General features: G+C 48.2%; 1 protein-coding gene across 1 annotated transcript; it reads left to right on the forward strand.

The window, feature by feature from the left end:
* Positions 1-9,548: 9,548 nt before the first annotated feature.
* Positions 9,549-12,384, forward strand: RAMP2 (receptor activity modifying protein 2). The gene is made up of 5 exons (XM_014833920.3): positions 9,549-9,677; positions 9,924-10,452; positions 10,912-10,977; positions 11,701-11,809; positions 11,939-12,384. Exons 2-5 carry the CDS (start codon positions 10,353-10,355, stop codon positions 12,192-12,194), a joined length of 531 nt encoding a protein of 176 aa, XP_014689406.1. The 5' UTR covers positions 9,549-9,677; positions 9,924-10,352; the 3' UTR covers positions 12,195-12,384.
* Positions 12,385-15,368: the final 2,984 nt, after the last annotated feature.

Genomic DNA, 15,368 nt, shown 5'->3' on the forward strand with positions numbered 1-15,368 from the left:
TTGAAGATTTAGTGTTCTTTTCCTTACATCAGAAACTTTGCTGGTTTTCTCCTGCCTATATCAAATTAAGTGCCAAATCAAGGCGAATATCCCTTCATACTTGGCAATTTGCAACGTGCTCCTTCCCATTCCTGCTGCCTTGTAGATCAGTGGTTCTCAAACTTATTTCACATTAAAATCACCTGGGGAGCTGTAATAACTACTGATGCCTGCTTTCCACCTCTAGAGAGTTTGATTAATTGGTCTGCGATATGGCCTGGGCTTCACCAGTTCTAAGAGCATCCCAGGTGATTCCACTGTATAACCAAGTTTGAGAACTATTACACTACATAAATAATTGTTGAAATAAAGAATATGGGTTAAAAAGGAGGGGAGCGGGGAAAAACAATGTGGGTTATCTAAGGAGAGATGTTCTTAAGACCTGAATGTCAGGACTGAGACTGGAGATTTAGGAATTATCAACATACTGATGGCGACTAACACCATGGGAGTGGACAATATTGCCTTAGAGAGTATGCCAAGTGACAAGAGGAGAGACACAAAGAAATTTTGTGACAACAAGGAAAATATGGTTACAGAAATATTTGGGGTGGAAAGGAAGGAAGGCGAGGGGATTTATGTCAAAGTTGTAGATCAGAGTTGTGCAGCTCAGCTCAGGCTCCACTTCCTAGATAAGCCTTCCAGCCCTCCTGGATCTTCCTGAGCGAGCTTCAACTCTGGTACCACTTTACACTCACTACCATGCCCTGTTCCTCTTTCATATCCATCACAATATGTGGCATGGGACTAAACCTAGGGTTTAGTAATCCTTGTTCACTGGAGGATTATGAAAACAACTTTCTACATCACAAATAAGTGCGGGGTTATTGGGGGAAATTTGCTTGCCACTTGGTTTCTCCTCATTGTGATGAGAAAGAGTTTTTCCTGAGAGTAGGCTCTTTCTTAGCTGATCATGGTCGGTGAGACACTATGAGCCAATTTCTGTTTGGCCAGTTCTTCCTCTACAACTTTTTCTTTTCCAACCCTTCAGGTCTTTGTCCTATAAATTCGTAGAAAAACTGTTGGCAAGTGGTCAGCAACTGGACCTTTGAAAAACAGTGCCATCACCCCTGCCCTACTCTTCCCAGCCCCACCCCCCAGGCAGTTAATAGGAGAAAGGAATAACTGTGTCACTCCTGGCTTCCAGTTGCTCATCTTGCTCTTAAATTGGAGGCCTCTGGGGCTGAAAGAAACTGGACAAAGTGTGCTGAGTGGCCTAATGGAGCTAGTTCTTTTTCTGAAAGTTCCCAGTTGCAGAAAAATAAAATTATGTGTTTAATTTTTGAAACTTGATGCCTGATTTGCCTTGGCAGCCATTCTCCTGGGTTTGGCCGAGAGTCCAGCAACACTAGTATACTGATTAATACCAGCTCAACTTGCTCCCTGGTGAAGAGCATTATTTACTTGGTCATTTTCTTAAATCCTTTTTAATTTGCATGTATTTAACATGATCTTATTGGCTTTAACATGCTGTATCTCTGACCACTGGCCCCAATGAAGCCTTAGGGAAGACTGTTCTGCTCTGTGCACTCACATCCCCATTACAAAGCAAGATTTTGTTCAACTCAGTGATTAGAAATGACATGTCACGTGTTTGGTTTCTTCTGGGATGGGCAAGTTCTAAGTGTACTTTTGTCCCCTGCTGGTCTTCAGGTCACTGGTAGAAAGAAAAGGAGATGACGCTTCCAGAATTCAAACAGAGCTTTCTGCACTATTCGTTCCTCCCTTCTAACATTCTTCCCTTCCTCCTTCCAGTCTTCTTTGGATGGTGACCCCTTTGCTCATTCTGCCCCTCCCTTGTGAAGCCCACAGGAATATCAAATAGAGTTTCTCTGAGGGGACACAGAGGACTGAAGAAAGGTTGGCCCCTAGACAGTCTCTGACATGGAAGTGTAAACACAGCTGTGGAAATGGGAGCAAAGCATCTCCCTTCCCCCCAGTTCCCACCCAGAAGCAGGGAAAGGCCACCCTGCTGTGCAGAAACAAACAACAAAACAAAGTAAAGCACAACCTAAAAGCCTGCATGAAGGTCACTAGAAACTGGGGCTGCTGCCCAGGCTTTGGTGGGGCCAGCTGAAGTGCCAGACCCCTCCCTGAACAGTTAGCGGCAAAGGCAGCTCCAAAGCAAGTTGAGGTCTGGACATTACCGAGCCTGGAAACGTGGTTGGATTTTTGAAGCCTCTCGACTCCCGGACAATTTGTTCTCTGATCTCAAAAACCCAGGTTTCCGCCCCAGGTACTTAGCTCCTGACCCCTAGTTGCCTAGGGATCATAATAATGCATTCAATTCAGGAAGTAAGAACAAACCCACAATAAACCCTTGTCCATGGTTGTTATAAGTTTAAACTCTGAGCCTCCAAGCCAAAATATTAGAAAGGGCCTCCTTAGCCTTTGTTAATTACAAAATAATTCCAGCAGAAGGGACTTTCTCTTTTGGGGATTACTTGGGTGGGATTCAAACCTTTGCTTTGCACATACTCTGAAAGCTCCAACCCCATAGCTAGGATGGTGCTGCCCATTCTCACTCTCTGAGCACAGTTAATGCAGGGCCTTGATCCCATGGGACACGCCTTTGGCACGGCCCTGCCTGGGAAGTAGCCCTGATCCGGTAGACAGCTAATGAGCTGCGCTTCCTTTCTGGCCATCAGGATCCCCAACGGTAAAACTGCAGAACTAGAAAAATGATAATAGCCTTCAAATACTAACCACTCAGTATGTGCCTGGCGTTGTGCTCAGTGCTGTTATAAGTTTAAAGTCTGTATCATCTCATTTCATATGAAGTCAGTAATATTATTATCCTCATTTTACAGCTGAGGAAACTAAGGCTTAAAGAGATTCTGGAACTTGCCCAAGGTCGTCCAGCAGGCAATGGGTGTGGTCAGGATTTGAGCCCAGTCATTCTGACCCCCAAACCCAGGCTCTGAACCACTCCACTCTACCTCCTCCTTTCTCTGAGGTCTTCTAGCTCTGATATCATGATTCTGGATCCTCTCCATGGCTTTCTGCTGTCACAGTGGCTCCAAAAAGAGAAATATGTTTGGGACGTTTCTCTGCAAGTTCAGAGGAAAACAGTTCCTGAAAGGCAAGGGGCTCCTTACTTCTGTACTGGAGATGCCAATCAAAGCCAGACACTCTACAGACCCCCATATCAGCAGGGAACAGCCTGTGTGGAAGACAAACAAATCCTAGCCAGGCAGGAAAGGGGAGTTCCCCTTGGTTCTGTGACTTCTCCTTCTCTCTGCCCTGGCTTATCAGCAGAGTCCCACACTGCTGGTGCTATGGCCCTTTGAACTCCATTGTGGCTAGGATGGGATACCAGACTACAGAGATCCTTTTGGAACAACAAAAGTATGATACGTACAGCTATAGATTATATCCATTACACTGTACATAAAGGAACAAAAATAAATTACATTGAGGGCTGGCCTGGTGGTGTCATGGTTAAGTTCTCTCACTCTGCTTCAGTGGCCCAGGGTTCACAGTTCAATCCTGTGTGCGGACCTACATACCGCTCATCAAGCCATGCTGTGGCAGTGTCCCACATACGAAAATAGATGACGATTGGCACAGATGCTAGCTCAGGGCCAATCTCCCTCACCAAAAAATAAAAATAAATAAATAAATCACATTTAGAGGCTGGCTCTGTGGCATAGTGGTTAAGTCTGGTGTGCTCCACTTCGGTGGCCGTTAGCAGATTGGATCCCAGGCGCAGACCTACACCACTCATCAGCCACCACGTGGCAATGACCCACATATAAAGAGTAGAGGAGGGGCTGGCCCCATGGCCGAGTGGTTAAGTTCGCGAGCTCCACTGCAGGTGGCCCAGTGTTTCGTTGGTTCGAATCCTGGGCGCGGACATGCCACTGCTCATCAAACCATGCTGAAGCAGCATCCCACATACCACAACTAGAAGGACCCACAATGAAGAATATTCAACTATGTACTGGGGGGCTTTGGGGAGAAAGAGGAAAAAAATAAAATCTTTAAAAAAAAAAAAGTAGAGGAAGATAGGCACAGATGTTAGGTGAGGGCTAATCTTCCTCAAGCCAAAAGCAAGGAAGGTTGGCAACAGATGTTACTCAGGGCTAATCTTCCTCAGAAAAAAAAAAATCACATTTATTTATATATTTAACAAATCACCTTTACCATTCACATAATCACTAGAAGTTGGACTGGGTGTGAACTTACATCATCTTGTATAATTCTTGAGAGATGCCTGGGAGGTAGGTATTGTTATCCTCATTTTACAGAGAAGGACATTGAGGCTCAGGGATATTCACAACATTGGCCATGGCCACAGGGCTGGTAAGTAGGAGAGCTGGAGTTCAAATCTATGCTAGGATTGTCTGATTCCAAAGTCTGTACTCTTTTAAATAAAAGGAGTTCAGTGTAATGAACAGAACAAAATTATAGAACTGGAAAGATCCCAGAATATCTTGGAAATATAGTTGGCATAACTATATATGTTACACATTACGATAGTAACTACTATTTGTCATATGCTTACTAGCTCTAGGCATTGGGCCAATGCTTTACATGCATTATCTCTACTGCTCAGTGAGATACACGCTAGTAACCCCATTTTTGTAGATAAGAAAACAAGCTCAGAGGAGTTAAGTAACTTGCATAAGGTCACATACAGCTAAATAAGCGATGGAGCTAGGCTTCAAACTCAAGTCTGCTTGACTCCACAGTGTGTGCTCTTAACCACTAAGGCAATAGAAACAATAATAATAATACTCATTAACTATGGGCCAAGTACTGCTCTAAGTGCTTTATATCTTACAATTATAGATATTATTATTATCCCCTTTTTACAGATGAGAAAAATATTGCCTTTTGTAGTGTTACTTAAGCTCATGTTACAGACACTACACACATGCGCTATGCACCACACACCCACACACACACACTCACACACACTTACTTATGTGCTAAGTGTCATATTTGCTTAACATATGTTGGATCCTCATTATAATCTCAAATGATTTATTTCATAATGTCATGGGTTTTTTTTCATTGTCCATCTAATGCATTAAGGTCTTGGGAGAAAGGATGTGAAAAGATTCTGTCTGAAGGTGAAGCAAGCATATCAGGAGAGGGGTCGTACTGAGTGGGTAAGGCTTTCTGTGCCACAAGGAGCCCTGTCTGGTTGCCCTTCTGGCCAGTCTCCCTCATCCCTTCGTATTTGGTTCTGTCCATTAGGTTGGCTAGCAGGTTGACTTCCATCAGTATTGTGGAACAGAGGTTAAGTGCTCAGGTTTCAGCATCAAAAAGACCTGTGTATCTGCCAATATTAGTTGCATGACCTTGGGCAAGTTACTTAACCTTTCTGAGCCTCAGATTCCTCATCTGTAAAGTGGGTTGCTATGGTACCTTATTCAATAGACTTGTGAGTTTTAAATGAAACAATTTGTGTGAAGCACTGGGCATACTGCCTAGCATCCCCAGGCAATCTCCATGTTATACAATATCCAACCTTGTGGGGTGCTGGGAGGGGGTAGAAGTGTTCCTGGGGATGATTTCATAGGACAGTCCTGAGGAATGGAGAAAGGGTGAAAGTAATCTTGGCGTCTGGCATTGGGTCCTGACAGCAACCATGAGTCAGCCCCAGGTGCCGAGGGACCAGCAGTGTTCTCAGTACTGCTGGGCGTGTGCTGTGGTCTCTTGGCCACAGTCCTTTTCAGTCACGCTGTCTGAACGCCGTTCTTGTAAATCCGGCCTGGGTTCTTTTCACAAAAACAGCCTCCACCATGTGATGTCATGGTCCAGCCTGGGTCAGGGAAGGAGCTGGGAGGAGGTTGTGTGCATGTAGTTGGGTGAAACAGAGCGTCTTATTTCTGGAGGGGTCCATCTGGTCCTGGAATAAACACTCTATCCATCTCCCCAAATTTCAAGACCCAGTAAGAAATCACTATTCAGATGTGAAGTGAGAGGAACGTGATAAATCATAATGGTTAAGACATGAAACTTAGCATCAAGCAGTCCTGGGTTCAAATCCTCACTCTGCCAATTACTACCTATGGGACCTTGGGCAAATCACTCCTGTTTCCCCATTTCACCCACGGACAAGACAATTCTGGTGTTACGGTAAGGTTTTAAGAAATGCATGAAAAGCACTCTGCATATGTGTTGGAGAACACACTATGCAGCACATAGTAATTGTTCAATAAGTGGTAGTTACTATTAAGTCCATAGCAATTGATGCGGAATATGGCTTGACCGTTTTCTCTGCTTTTTACCAACTTGAGAGCCAAAGTTTTCTCCAATAACCATTCTTCTTCCCTTTGCGAGGTGGTCATGCTCCTCATACCGAATGCGCCATCATTCTGGAGATGAGAAGGCTGGGGAGAGATGGAGTAATTTCATCCCTACCCCTTAGTCTTCTCTCCCTGGGCCAGCTGGCTTCCTGGTTGCAGCTCTTCTGGTTCTCCCTGCTGCCTGCCTGCCCTCTGAAGAAGCCTGTCTCCTCTCTCCAGTTTGGAAGAATTAGGCCCTCCCAGCCAGAACTTCTGCCTTCCCTGACCCTGACTCTCCCTCATGTCTTCTCCTGGGCTCTGCTCTTTATTTTGCAGACAGCTGGGGAGGAGGCCAGCATGTGTGAATGTCTCTGCACCATAGAGATGCTAATTCCAGGATGTTCTGCACATGTAATCTCATCGTGTAGGAGGCCCTCAGTGTTTTTTACTCCCCCCTGGGTTTTTCTGGATTTATGTGTGTGTAGGGGAAAAGCCAAGGATTAGAAACGACACTCTTTGTAAGGATCAAGTCACCTCTCTCCCTGCTCCAAGTAGGATGGCCCTTGGCATGTAATAAGAAGGGAAATTTACACGGCTGTAAGATCCCTACCCAGGAGAAGGCAACCCAGGTTGAAGCCAGAAATCTCAGGTCAATGTCTAGCTGGACCAGAACCAGATCTCTCTCTTCCCAAGCACTAGAGCTGGGAGTGGGGTAGGGACAGAGGAATAAGGGAGTGTGTAGGGAACTTGAAGATCAAATTCCACTGGATATAAGAAAAAAAAAAGACTAAAGACAATACTATACTACAGTTAAAAGGAAAGAGGCACATCTATACGTGGTATCATGGGAAGATACCCAAGACATTATTAAGCAAAAAGAGAAGTCACTGAACAACAGGAATATTAAATCCCATTTATGCTTTTTGTTTTTTTAAGTCCAAAATATGTGGGGACGTGAGTGAGAGGAATGGGAGTATAAAGTTTTCTGTGTTTAAATATTTTGCAACGAGTATATACTTACATATTGCTTGCAATTAAAAAGTATATTTTATAGCAAAAAGTGTGTGTGTGTGTGTGTGTGTATATTTTTTTTTTTGGTAAGGAAAATGGTCCCCGAGCTAACATCTGTGCTAATCTTCCTCTATTTTGTATGTGGGATGCTGCTACAGCATGGCTGATGAGTGGTGTGTAGGTCCACACCCAGGCTCTGAACCCACCAAAACCCAGGCCACTGAAGCAGAGCATGCGAACTTAACCATTACCAGGCTGACCCCAAAAAGTATATATTTTAAAGCAGAACTGGGCTTAGAAAGGGAAAGTAGGGGCCCCAGGGGTGGAAAATGAGACTTCTCATGAAAGAACCAGCCTCTGTCCCTAATGAAGCCCTTCTCTGTCTCCTTGCTGCACAACATGGGACTATCTCCTATGGCAACAAGGTGAGGTCTCTAGTCCCCATTCAGCCCCAAAGGACCACCATAGCAGACTCCCAGTTACCAGGATGCCCCCAGGGATCTATGAAACAGCCAAACATCCAACTGGTAAGGAAAAGTGGGAAGAGGAAAGTCAGGATGAGAGAAAATTCCAAGATTCTCCTCCAATGAGAGGGTTTGGACTCTCAAATTCAGGAACGACTACAACAAGCTCTCCTTTGGAAGTCTCCACATCATGATGCAAGCTTAACCACAACTCTAGGCTAAAAATAACACTGTCTATCAAGTCATCTGTATTTTCCCTTTTGATTCTAAGGTCATTTTGTATATGAAAATGTTGAGCTCCAAAGATGCAAAATGGCCTGCCCAAGGTTACATAGCAAGACAGAGGCAGAACCTGACTTCAGAATCCTAACCAATGTTTGTTTTTACCAATGATACCATACTGTCCTATTTAAAACCCAACATTTGATTTTGTCAACTTTAGTCTTTTTTTAATTTTATTTTAAGGTTGAGTAGGATTTGAAGATGAGCGACATAAGCAATTTTTTAAATGCTTTTTTTGGTGAGGAAGAGTGGCCATGAGCTAACAACTGTTGCCAATCTTCCTCTTTCTTTTTCCTCCCCAAAGCCCCAGTACATAGTTCTATATCCTAGTTGTAAGCCCTTCTCGTTCTTCTGTGTGGGATGCCACCACAGCATGGCTTGATGAGCAGTGCACAGGTCCACACCCGGGATCCAAAGTGGCAAACCCCGGGTGCTGAAGCAGAGCACGCGAACTTAACCACTACACCACTAGGCTGGCCCCTGTCAACTTTAATTCTGACCCCACCCCCAGTCCTAACCCATAGTGGGCTCAGGTACTTCTGGCCCCAGTCCAGTGGAAATGGCTGGTTTTGCTTTCTGCCCCTCCTTGCTTCCTTCTCCCATCTTATCACCCAGAAATCTCCCTCTTAACCCTGTTTCCTTCTTGAAAAGGGCAATCATAGGTAGGAGGGAAGGAATGGATTTTGTCCCTGGCCTGAAGTGGCTCTGAGGCTGCCTGACTCTTTTCTGCACACTGCAGAAGATGACCCTCACCAGGAGGGCTTTGGGGTTCAAGCCAAGTGAACCATCTCCCTTCTCTCTCCAGATGCCTTGCTAAAGCAACCCCTTGACCCTAGCTATGGAGGAGGACAACAGGTTATCAGTCACCATAATTAGACCCTAAGACCCTGAGATGAAGATCGGAAGAGAGATCATTAAATATAATTTGTGATGGGCAGGAATTAGTAAACTAGGACAACAGCAGCAGCTGAGTCCAAGGGTCAGTGTCTGGGAGTAATTTAGGAAAGTTCGGTGCTGACAGCTGTGTCTGGAGTGAATGTCACGGCCAAACCAGCTCCTGGGCTCCTCGGCTGCTTCAGGCTAATGAAGCTTTGGCTCAGGACACAGGAGCAGTTGTGATGCAGCAGACGCCCGGGCCCCTGGGGCCCCAGGCTCAGGCTTGCTGCTTCCCAGCAGTGTGACCTTAGGCAAGTCCTTAGGAAAGGAGGAAGGGAAACTAGCATTTGCTGAGTGAGTGCAGTTTCCTTTCACGTATGTATGTCGTAGTCATCTTCACCACAGTTTAGTGAGGAGGGTAATGCCCCTATTTAACAAGGTAGGACACTGAGAATTAGGTAACAGAAGTCATTCCAGACTATATAGTTGGGGAGTGGGAAGACAGAATTAGAACTCAGAGCTTCTGAACTCAAGCTCTGGGCTCTTTCCTCTGAGCTTTGGCTTCTTTCTCTGGAGACTGGGGATAATCATGCACCCATCTCATGAATGAAGTCACACATTGTAGGTTCTAAGCCCCTCCCTTCTCACAACTTAGGTCTTGAAGAGTTGTGGCCACCTTCTTCCTGGGAATGGAGTAATCCTACTTTTGTCCCTCCCCCCAATCCAGTGAGCGGGTCTAGGCCCCAGGAGGTGCCTCGAAGGGAAGGTATTTGGACTTCGGTTTCCTCTCTATCCCTTCCCCAGGTCTTCTCTCGACTCTGGAGGGCCGGTTCCCTCTTCTCCGCCTCCCGGGTTTCGGCAGGCGGCCTGACATCAGCGGGTGTTCCCAGAGAAAGGGAACTCGGAGCTCAGCTCCAGGCGCCCCCTCCCCCACGACCCAGGACAGCCCCAACCCCCTGTCTTAGATACTGCGGCGTTGAGAGGTCCTCTGAGCCCCCTCCCTCTTCTCCAGGTCCCCGAGAGCAGCTCGCTACCCACTCCCCACCCCCACCTCGCGGCGAAAGAAAAGGGGCGACTAGAGTCCGGGGAGCGGATGCTCCGAGACGCCGGCGAGTCTTGGGCGCCACGCGGCCGAGCCCAGGAAATGGATCCGGTTCTGGGGTTACTAAGGGAGCTGTCCAGCCCCGCAGGGTAAGCTAGAAGAAAGGGAGGGCCAACGCCAACCGGGCGGAGGGAGCGGCGGGCGCCAGGACCGGGTGGGGCAGCGACTCCCCCTCCAGCCCGCCAGCCCCGGGCGTCGCCCCCGCCCCCCACGTGGCCGCAGCCGTCCCAGCCCCTGCGAGGAAGCGGCGCGGCTTCCTGCGGCCCCGGCTGGGGATATAGGCGCCCCCGCCCGGACCCGGCTCCGTGCCGCCGGCCCTCTTCGCCTGCTCGCCGCGCGATGGCCTCGCTCCGGGCGGAGCGCACCCCCGGCGGCCCGCGGCTCCCTTCGACCCGCGCCGGGCGACCGGCAGTGCTCCGCCTCCTCCTCCTGCTGGGCGGTGAGCGCAGCGCCCCGGGGCCCGGGCGGGAGGCGCGGGAGGTGCGGGAGGCCCTGGAGGGGCGGGGGGCTGGACGGCTGAGGCCGAAATGGGCCCCGGGTGCGAGCGCGGACAGCTCTGTCCTTCGGGCTGTCCCTGGCCCCACCGCGGTGACCGCGCAGCGCGAGCTGCTTCCCACTTGGGGAAAGCCGGGGTGCTGGGGCCCGCGGAGAGGTCTTAAGAGTTCTTGGGCTGGCGAGGAGGGAGGGGACTTGGGTCTGGATGAGAGTGGAAAGGAGCTGGTACCAGCCCCTTTCTTCCTGGCACTAAGGTACCCCGTGGGGGCCTGGATTATTCCTCTTTCTCTTCTAAGTAGCCCTGACTTTCAAGGACCTCCGTCCCCAACCACACCCCCCCACCTCCAGGCTCCACTGCCCAGATCCCTGCCATCCCACCTCCCTCTCCCGTTTCTGCCCACAGCTGTCCTGAAGCCCCAGGAGTCCCTGGCTCAGCTTCTTCTCACCCCAGGCAGCTTGGAGTCAGAAGGTGAGTACCCAGCAGCTGTGGGAGGGTGGCCTAGGGCATGGAGAAGAGCCAGGTCAGTGGGGAGGGTCCCTTCCCCACAAGGCAGGGCCCAACCCCAATTGGCACCCCACTTAACTCCCCTTTGTTCTCTCTTGGGGTTCCTTGTCTTTCTCCCTCTCATCCCACAAAGCCACCTTCCAGCTCTGAGCTGGTCCACCTCACAGGTGGGTTAGAAGACCCCAGGAAAAGTGTATATGGAAGCTCTTGGGGGCGGGCCAGTAGCATAGTGGTTAAGTTCATGCTCTGTGCTTCAGTCACCTTGGGTTCACCGGTTCAGATCACTGGCACTGACCTATGCATTGCTTATTAAGCCATGCTGTGGTAGGCGTCCCACATACACAATAAAGGAAGACGGGCACAGATGTTAGCTCAGGGCCAATCTTCCTCAGCAAAAAGGAGGAGGATTGGCAGCAGATGTTAGCTCAGGGCTAATCTTCCTAAAAAAAAAAAAAAGGAAGCTCTTGTCAGGCTGGGAAGTGCTGTGCACATGGAAGGCATTAAAATTTTCCTGAGCTGGGACTCCCTCCTCAGCTACAAATGTCTTGCTTGGGAAACTTTCTGAGACTCTCCTCCTAGTTCCCATGTTTGAAGACAGGGACAGTGGTTCCTCAATGGAAATAACTGGACCAGAGGGCTTGGAGGGAGGGGCAGGGTGTGGTCAATGTGCAGCATCTGTGCCCACAGGGAAAACGGTGGAGAACTATGAGACAAATGTCCAACTTTGCTGGCAGGAATATAAGGTTTATATGGACTCTATCCAAAAAGATTGGTGTGACTGGGCCATGATTAGCAGGTAAGGGCAGTGCTGGAGGGTTGTTTGGGCCAGGGGTGGGGCCTGCTCCTTGCGGGTGTGTTGAGTGAGTGTGGGGCACTCCTCTCTGGGCCCAACCCCTCCCTCACTCTAGTCCTCTCCTGCCCCCAGGCCTTATAGCATCCTGCAATATTGCTTGGAACAGACTGCAGAAGGTTTTGGCCTGGGCTTCCCCAATCCCTGGGCAGAACGGATCATCTTTGAGACTCATCAAATCCACTTTGCCAACTGCTCCCTAGTGCAGCCCACCTTTTCAGACCCCCCAGAGGATGTGCTCCTGGCCATGATTATAGCCCCCATCTGCCTCATTCCCTTCCTTGTTACCCTTGTGGTGTGGAGGAGTAAAGACAGTGAAGCCCAGGCCTAGGGTGGCATGAGCTTCTCAGCAGCCATCTTACTCCTTTCCCACCACCACCAGCTCTCGCTCCTCCCCTCCCTACCTCTTTCTCCACTTCCACCCCCACCACAGATCCCTGGATTAGTGGAAATGGAAACTGGGTGGGATCATGGGACAAATTCTGTAATCTTCAAAATAAAACTTTTTTTTGTATACTGTCTCCTCCTCGTCCCAGTGGGGCCTGTGTCCTTCCCAGAGTCTCTGCCATTCCCACAGGCCCTCAGCTCTGGGCAGCAGAGCTGGAAGAATCTGGATAGCCCCATTGTTTTGGTCACTAACCTGCCCCCCACTCCCCCAAGGCCACACCCCTACACTTTTTCCTCCCAAGGAAGGGGGTGGGGAGTGCTTTCCTGCTCCTATTGAAACCCAGCTCCAGGAAACATGCAGGAAGAGACTCCCTTCCGGTCTGGACAACAGCTGGGGAGGTGTGGGGGGAGGAGCAAGGGAGGAATCTCTGCTGTGACTCCGGCAAGAAGGAAGGGGACCATCCAGGAGCCCTGAATTTTCCTCTTCTTCATGCCTCAGTTTACTCTCAGGGCCTGGGAATAGGAACCCTGATCTGACCAATAGGAGTCCATCCCTGAGGACCTCAGGATTGAGGATAAAGGCAGTGGGGGCTTCCTCTACTAGGTTCACTACAAGACTACCATTCCAGGTCCCTGGCCCTCATCCTACATTGTCCCGGACCCTGGGGAGTATGGCCTACAGCCTGGCCACACACTGCCCCCTGGTGTCCACTAAAGCCAACAACCAGAAGATGGACGTTAACTGGAAGAAGCCCAAAGCTGAGGAGATTGGACCCTGGGGTCAGACACCTGTCGTCTCCATAGCAACCACTAGTTCTTAGCTGGGCCCTTATATCAGCTTCCTGAGCCATAGTGATACTCCCTCAAGATTCTTTCCCACTTTCTAGTAACATACCTGGCCTCTGCAACTGGCCATTTCTGTATATGGACACTCCCATGTGTTTCCTAGACAGTGATGCCCAGTTCTCACCAGAGAACCTCTGGCTCCAGTTCTCCTTGGGACAAACCTGCCTAATCATCAAAAATACCAGAAAACAACTTCATTCTCCCTTGTGGCACCTGGAGCCTCTCTAGGGACTTTCCTTCCCTCCTTGTTGAAATATCTGCCTCCCTGAGTACATGCATATCCATTTCCTGGGACATGCTTGTCTATTTCAAAGATATATACCTATATATGCTTCCTGGAATGTATCTATTCACTCTCTGAGGCACACTTCTCCTCCTCTCAGGACACATCTGTCTCTCTAGAGACATACCTGTTCCCTAGGACATTTTGAATTTTCACATGAGATAAATCTTTTCTCTGTTTCCACGAATGCATCTGTCTTTCCCAAGGATATATCTATCCTCTTCTTGATCCATATGTGCCTTCATGCATTTTACTAACATACATCAAGAGTATGCTGGTATCATACACTGTGTATGGTATATTGTGTTAGCAAGGTAAGTTAGATAGAGCTTGCTTTTTGCTGTCAATGGCTTTCATCTAGTAGGGGAGCTGACGTGCAAAGCAATGTAACTCCATTGTAAAAACAATGGAGTATGTGATGAGAGTCATGCAAGGGATACAAGCCAAATATTATCTAAAGGCAAAGGAAGGAGGGGTCACATCTAGCTGAGGTGTGATCACAGGAGGTGAGATCACAGGAGGGTGACTGCAGAGTTGGTACATCAGTAGGCCTTAGATGGAGTGCATTCCCTCAGGGGAAAGAGTAGAAAGGGAAGTAAATTAGGAAATTATTGCAATAATCCAGGCTTGAGAAAATGAGGACATGGGCCAAAGGAATGGTGAACGGGGAAATGGAAGATAATAAAAAAAGGTAGGAGAGATGATTGAAAACAGGGAGGGTGTCAGCAGGATTTTGGATATGAAGGAGGTGAAGAAGAGAAGTTAGAGCTGACTCAGGCTTTGAAACTGTTACTAGGACAATGATGGAAGTAATAATAGAAAACAGCCATTAGAAGGAGGAGCTAGTGTGAAGAAAAGTATGTACAATATGAGGTAACAATGGAATAAGCTAGTATGTCCCACAGAAAGTTAGAAATGGGAGTAGTTGTTGTGGTAGTGGAAAGAGGTTGGAGCTAGAAATACAGGTTTAGGAGTCTTCCACACAGAAATGCTATGTGAAGCCTTGAGAGGGATGAGAGTTCTAAGAGAGAATGTGTATTGAAAAGAAGGCTAAGGTTAGATTCTTGGGAAAGATCCACATTTAAAGAATGAAAGGGAAAGATCAGAGAGACAGTAGCAGGAGAAGGATAAAGCAGTGCCATGGAAGCAAAGGAGATGATGTCCTTTGAGAGAACATTATTAATTGAATGGTTCATCCATTCGTTCAACAAATATTTGTTGGGCACTTCTATGGACCAGGAACTGCACAATGAAGGATGGACTTGAGTGGGGAAAAGGTTAGAGTTCAGATAGGAAATTGAGAGGGTGGCAGAGTCAAGGAAATTGGGCATATTTTCAAACAGGCATGACCTGAGCATGTTTTCAGACTAGGAGAGAGGAGCCAGGAGAAAGGGAAAGAGCGAAGATGATACACAGAGAAGTCCTGGCGGAAGTTGGAAAGGAGAGGCAAGAAGACCTGCCAAAAGGTTGGCTTTGTAAAGGAAGTGATGCTTCTTCGAGTCCAAAAAGGAGTAAAAGTGGAGAGACATTTTTGAGAGATGAATCAGGTGTAGTGACAGACAGAGAGGGAAAGATTAAGAGGCTCGTATACATGGCCTCAATCTCATAAACATAGAAGGGAAGGGGATTCTGCAGAAAGGGAGAGACAGCTGGAATGGCTTGACGAGTGGGAAAGTGTGAGGAGTTACCTTGAGGTATGTGACAGGGAATCAATGAAAGACAGTGTTGGGTTGCAGTGAGAGCCCAGCAGTGAGGTTAGTCAGGGAATCTGAGGCTCAGCTAGCAGGGTCTGTGATTGTTTTCCGGTGATACTCCCCAGCCCAGGAGCGAAAAAAGAGGATGGGGGTGGGGACAAGGAACAATTCTGGTTTGGAAACTGACCAGTTGGTAAGCAGGCAAGAGGACAGAATTGAGTAGTCTAGGCTGGGTAAGGAGTCATAGACCAAAAGGGGTCTGAGGACTTGAGACTAGGAAAGTGAGGATGTGAGA

Source organism: Equus asinus, chromosome 13 (genome assembly GCF_041296235.1).
Source record: "Equus asinus isolate D_3611 breed Donkey chromosome 13, EquAss-T2T_v2, whole genome shotgun sequence".
NCBI lineage: Eukaryota > Metazoa > Chordata > Mammalia > Perissodactyla > Equidae > Equus > Equus asinus.

Excerpts from the sequence above, each read along its gene's own strand:
- RAMP2 (XM_014833920.3), top strand. The coding sequence starts at position 10,353 with ATGGCCTCGCTCCGGGCGGAGCGCACCCCCGGCGGCCCGCGGCTCCCT. Across the intron at positions 10,453-10,911 it reads CCTCCTCCTCCTGCTGGGCG|CTGTCCTGAAGCCCCAGGAG; the intron begins GTGAGCGCAGCG and ends TTCTGCCCACAG. Across the intron at positions 11,810-11,938 it reads GACTGGGCCATGATTAGCAG|GCCTTATAGCATCCTGCAAT; the intron begins GTAAGGGCAGTG and ends TCCTGCCCCCAG.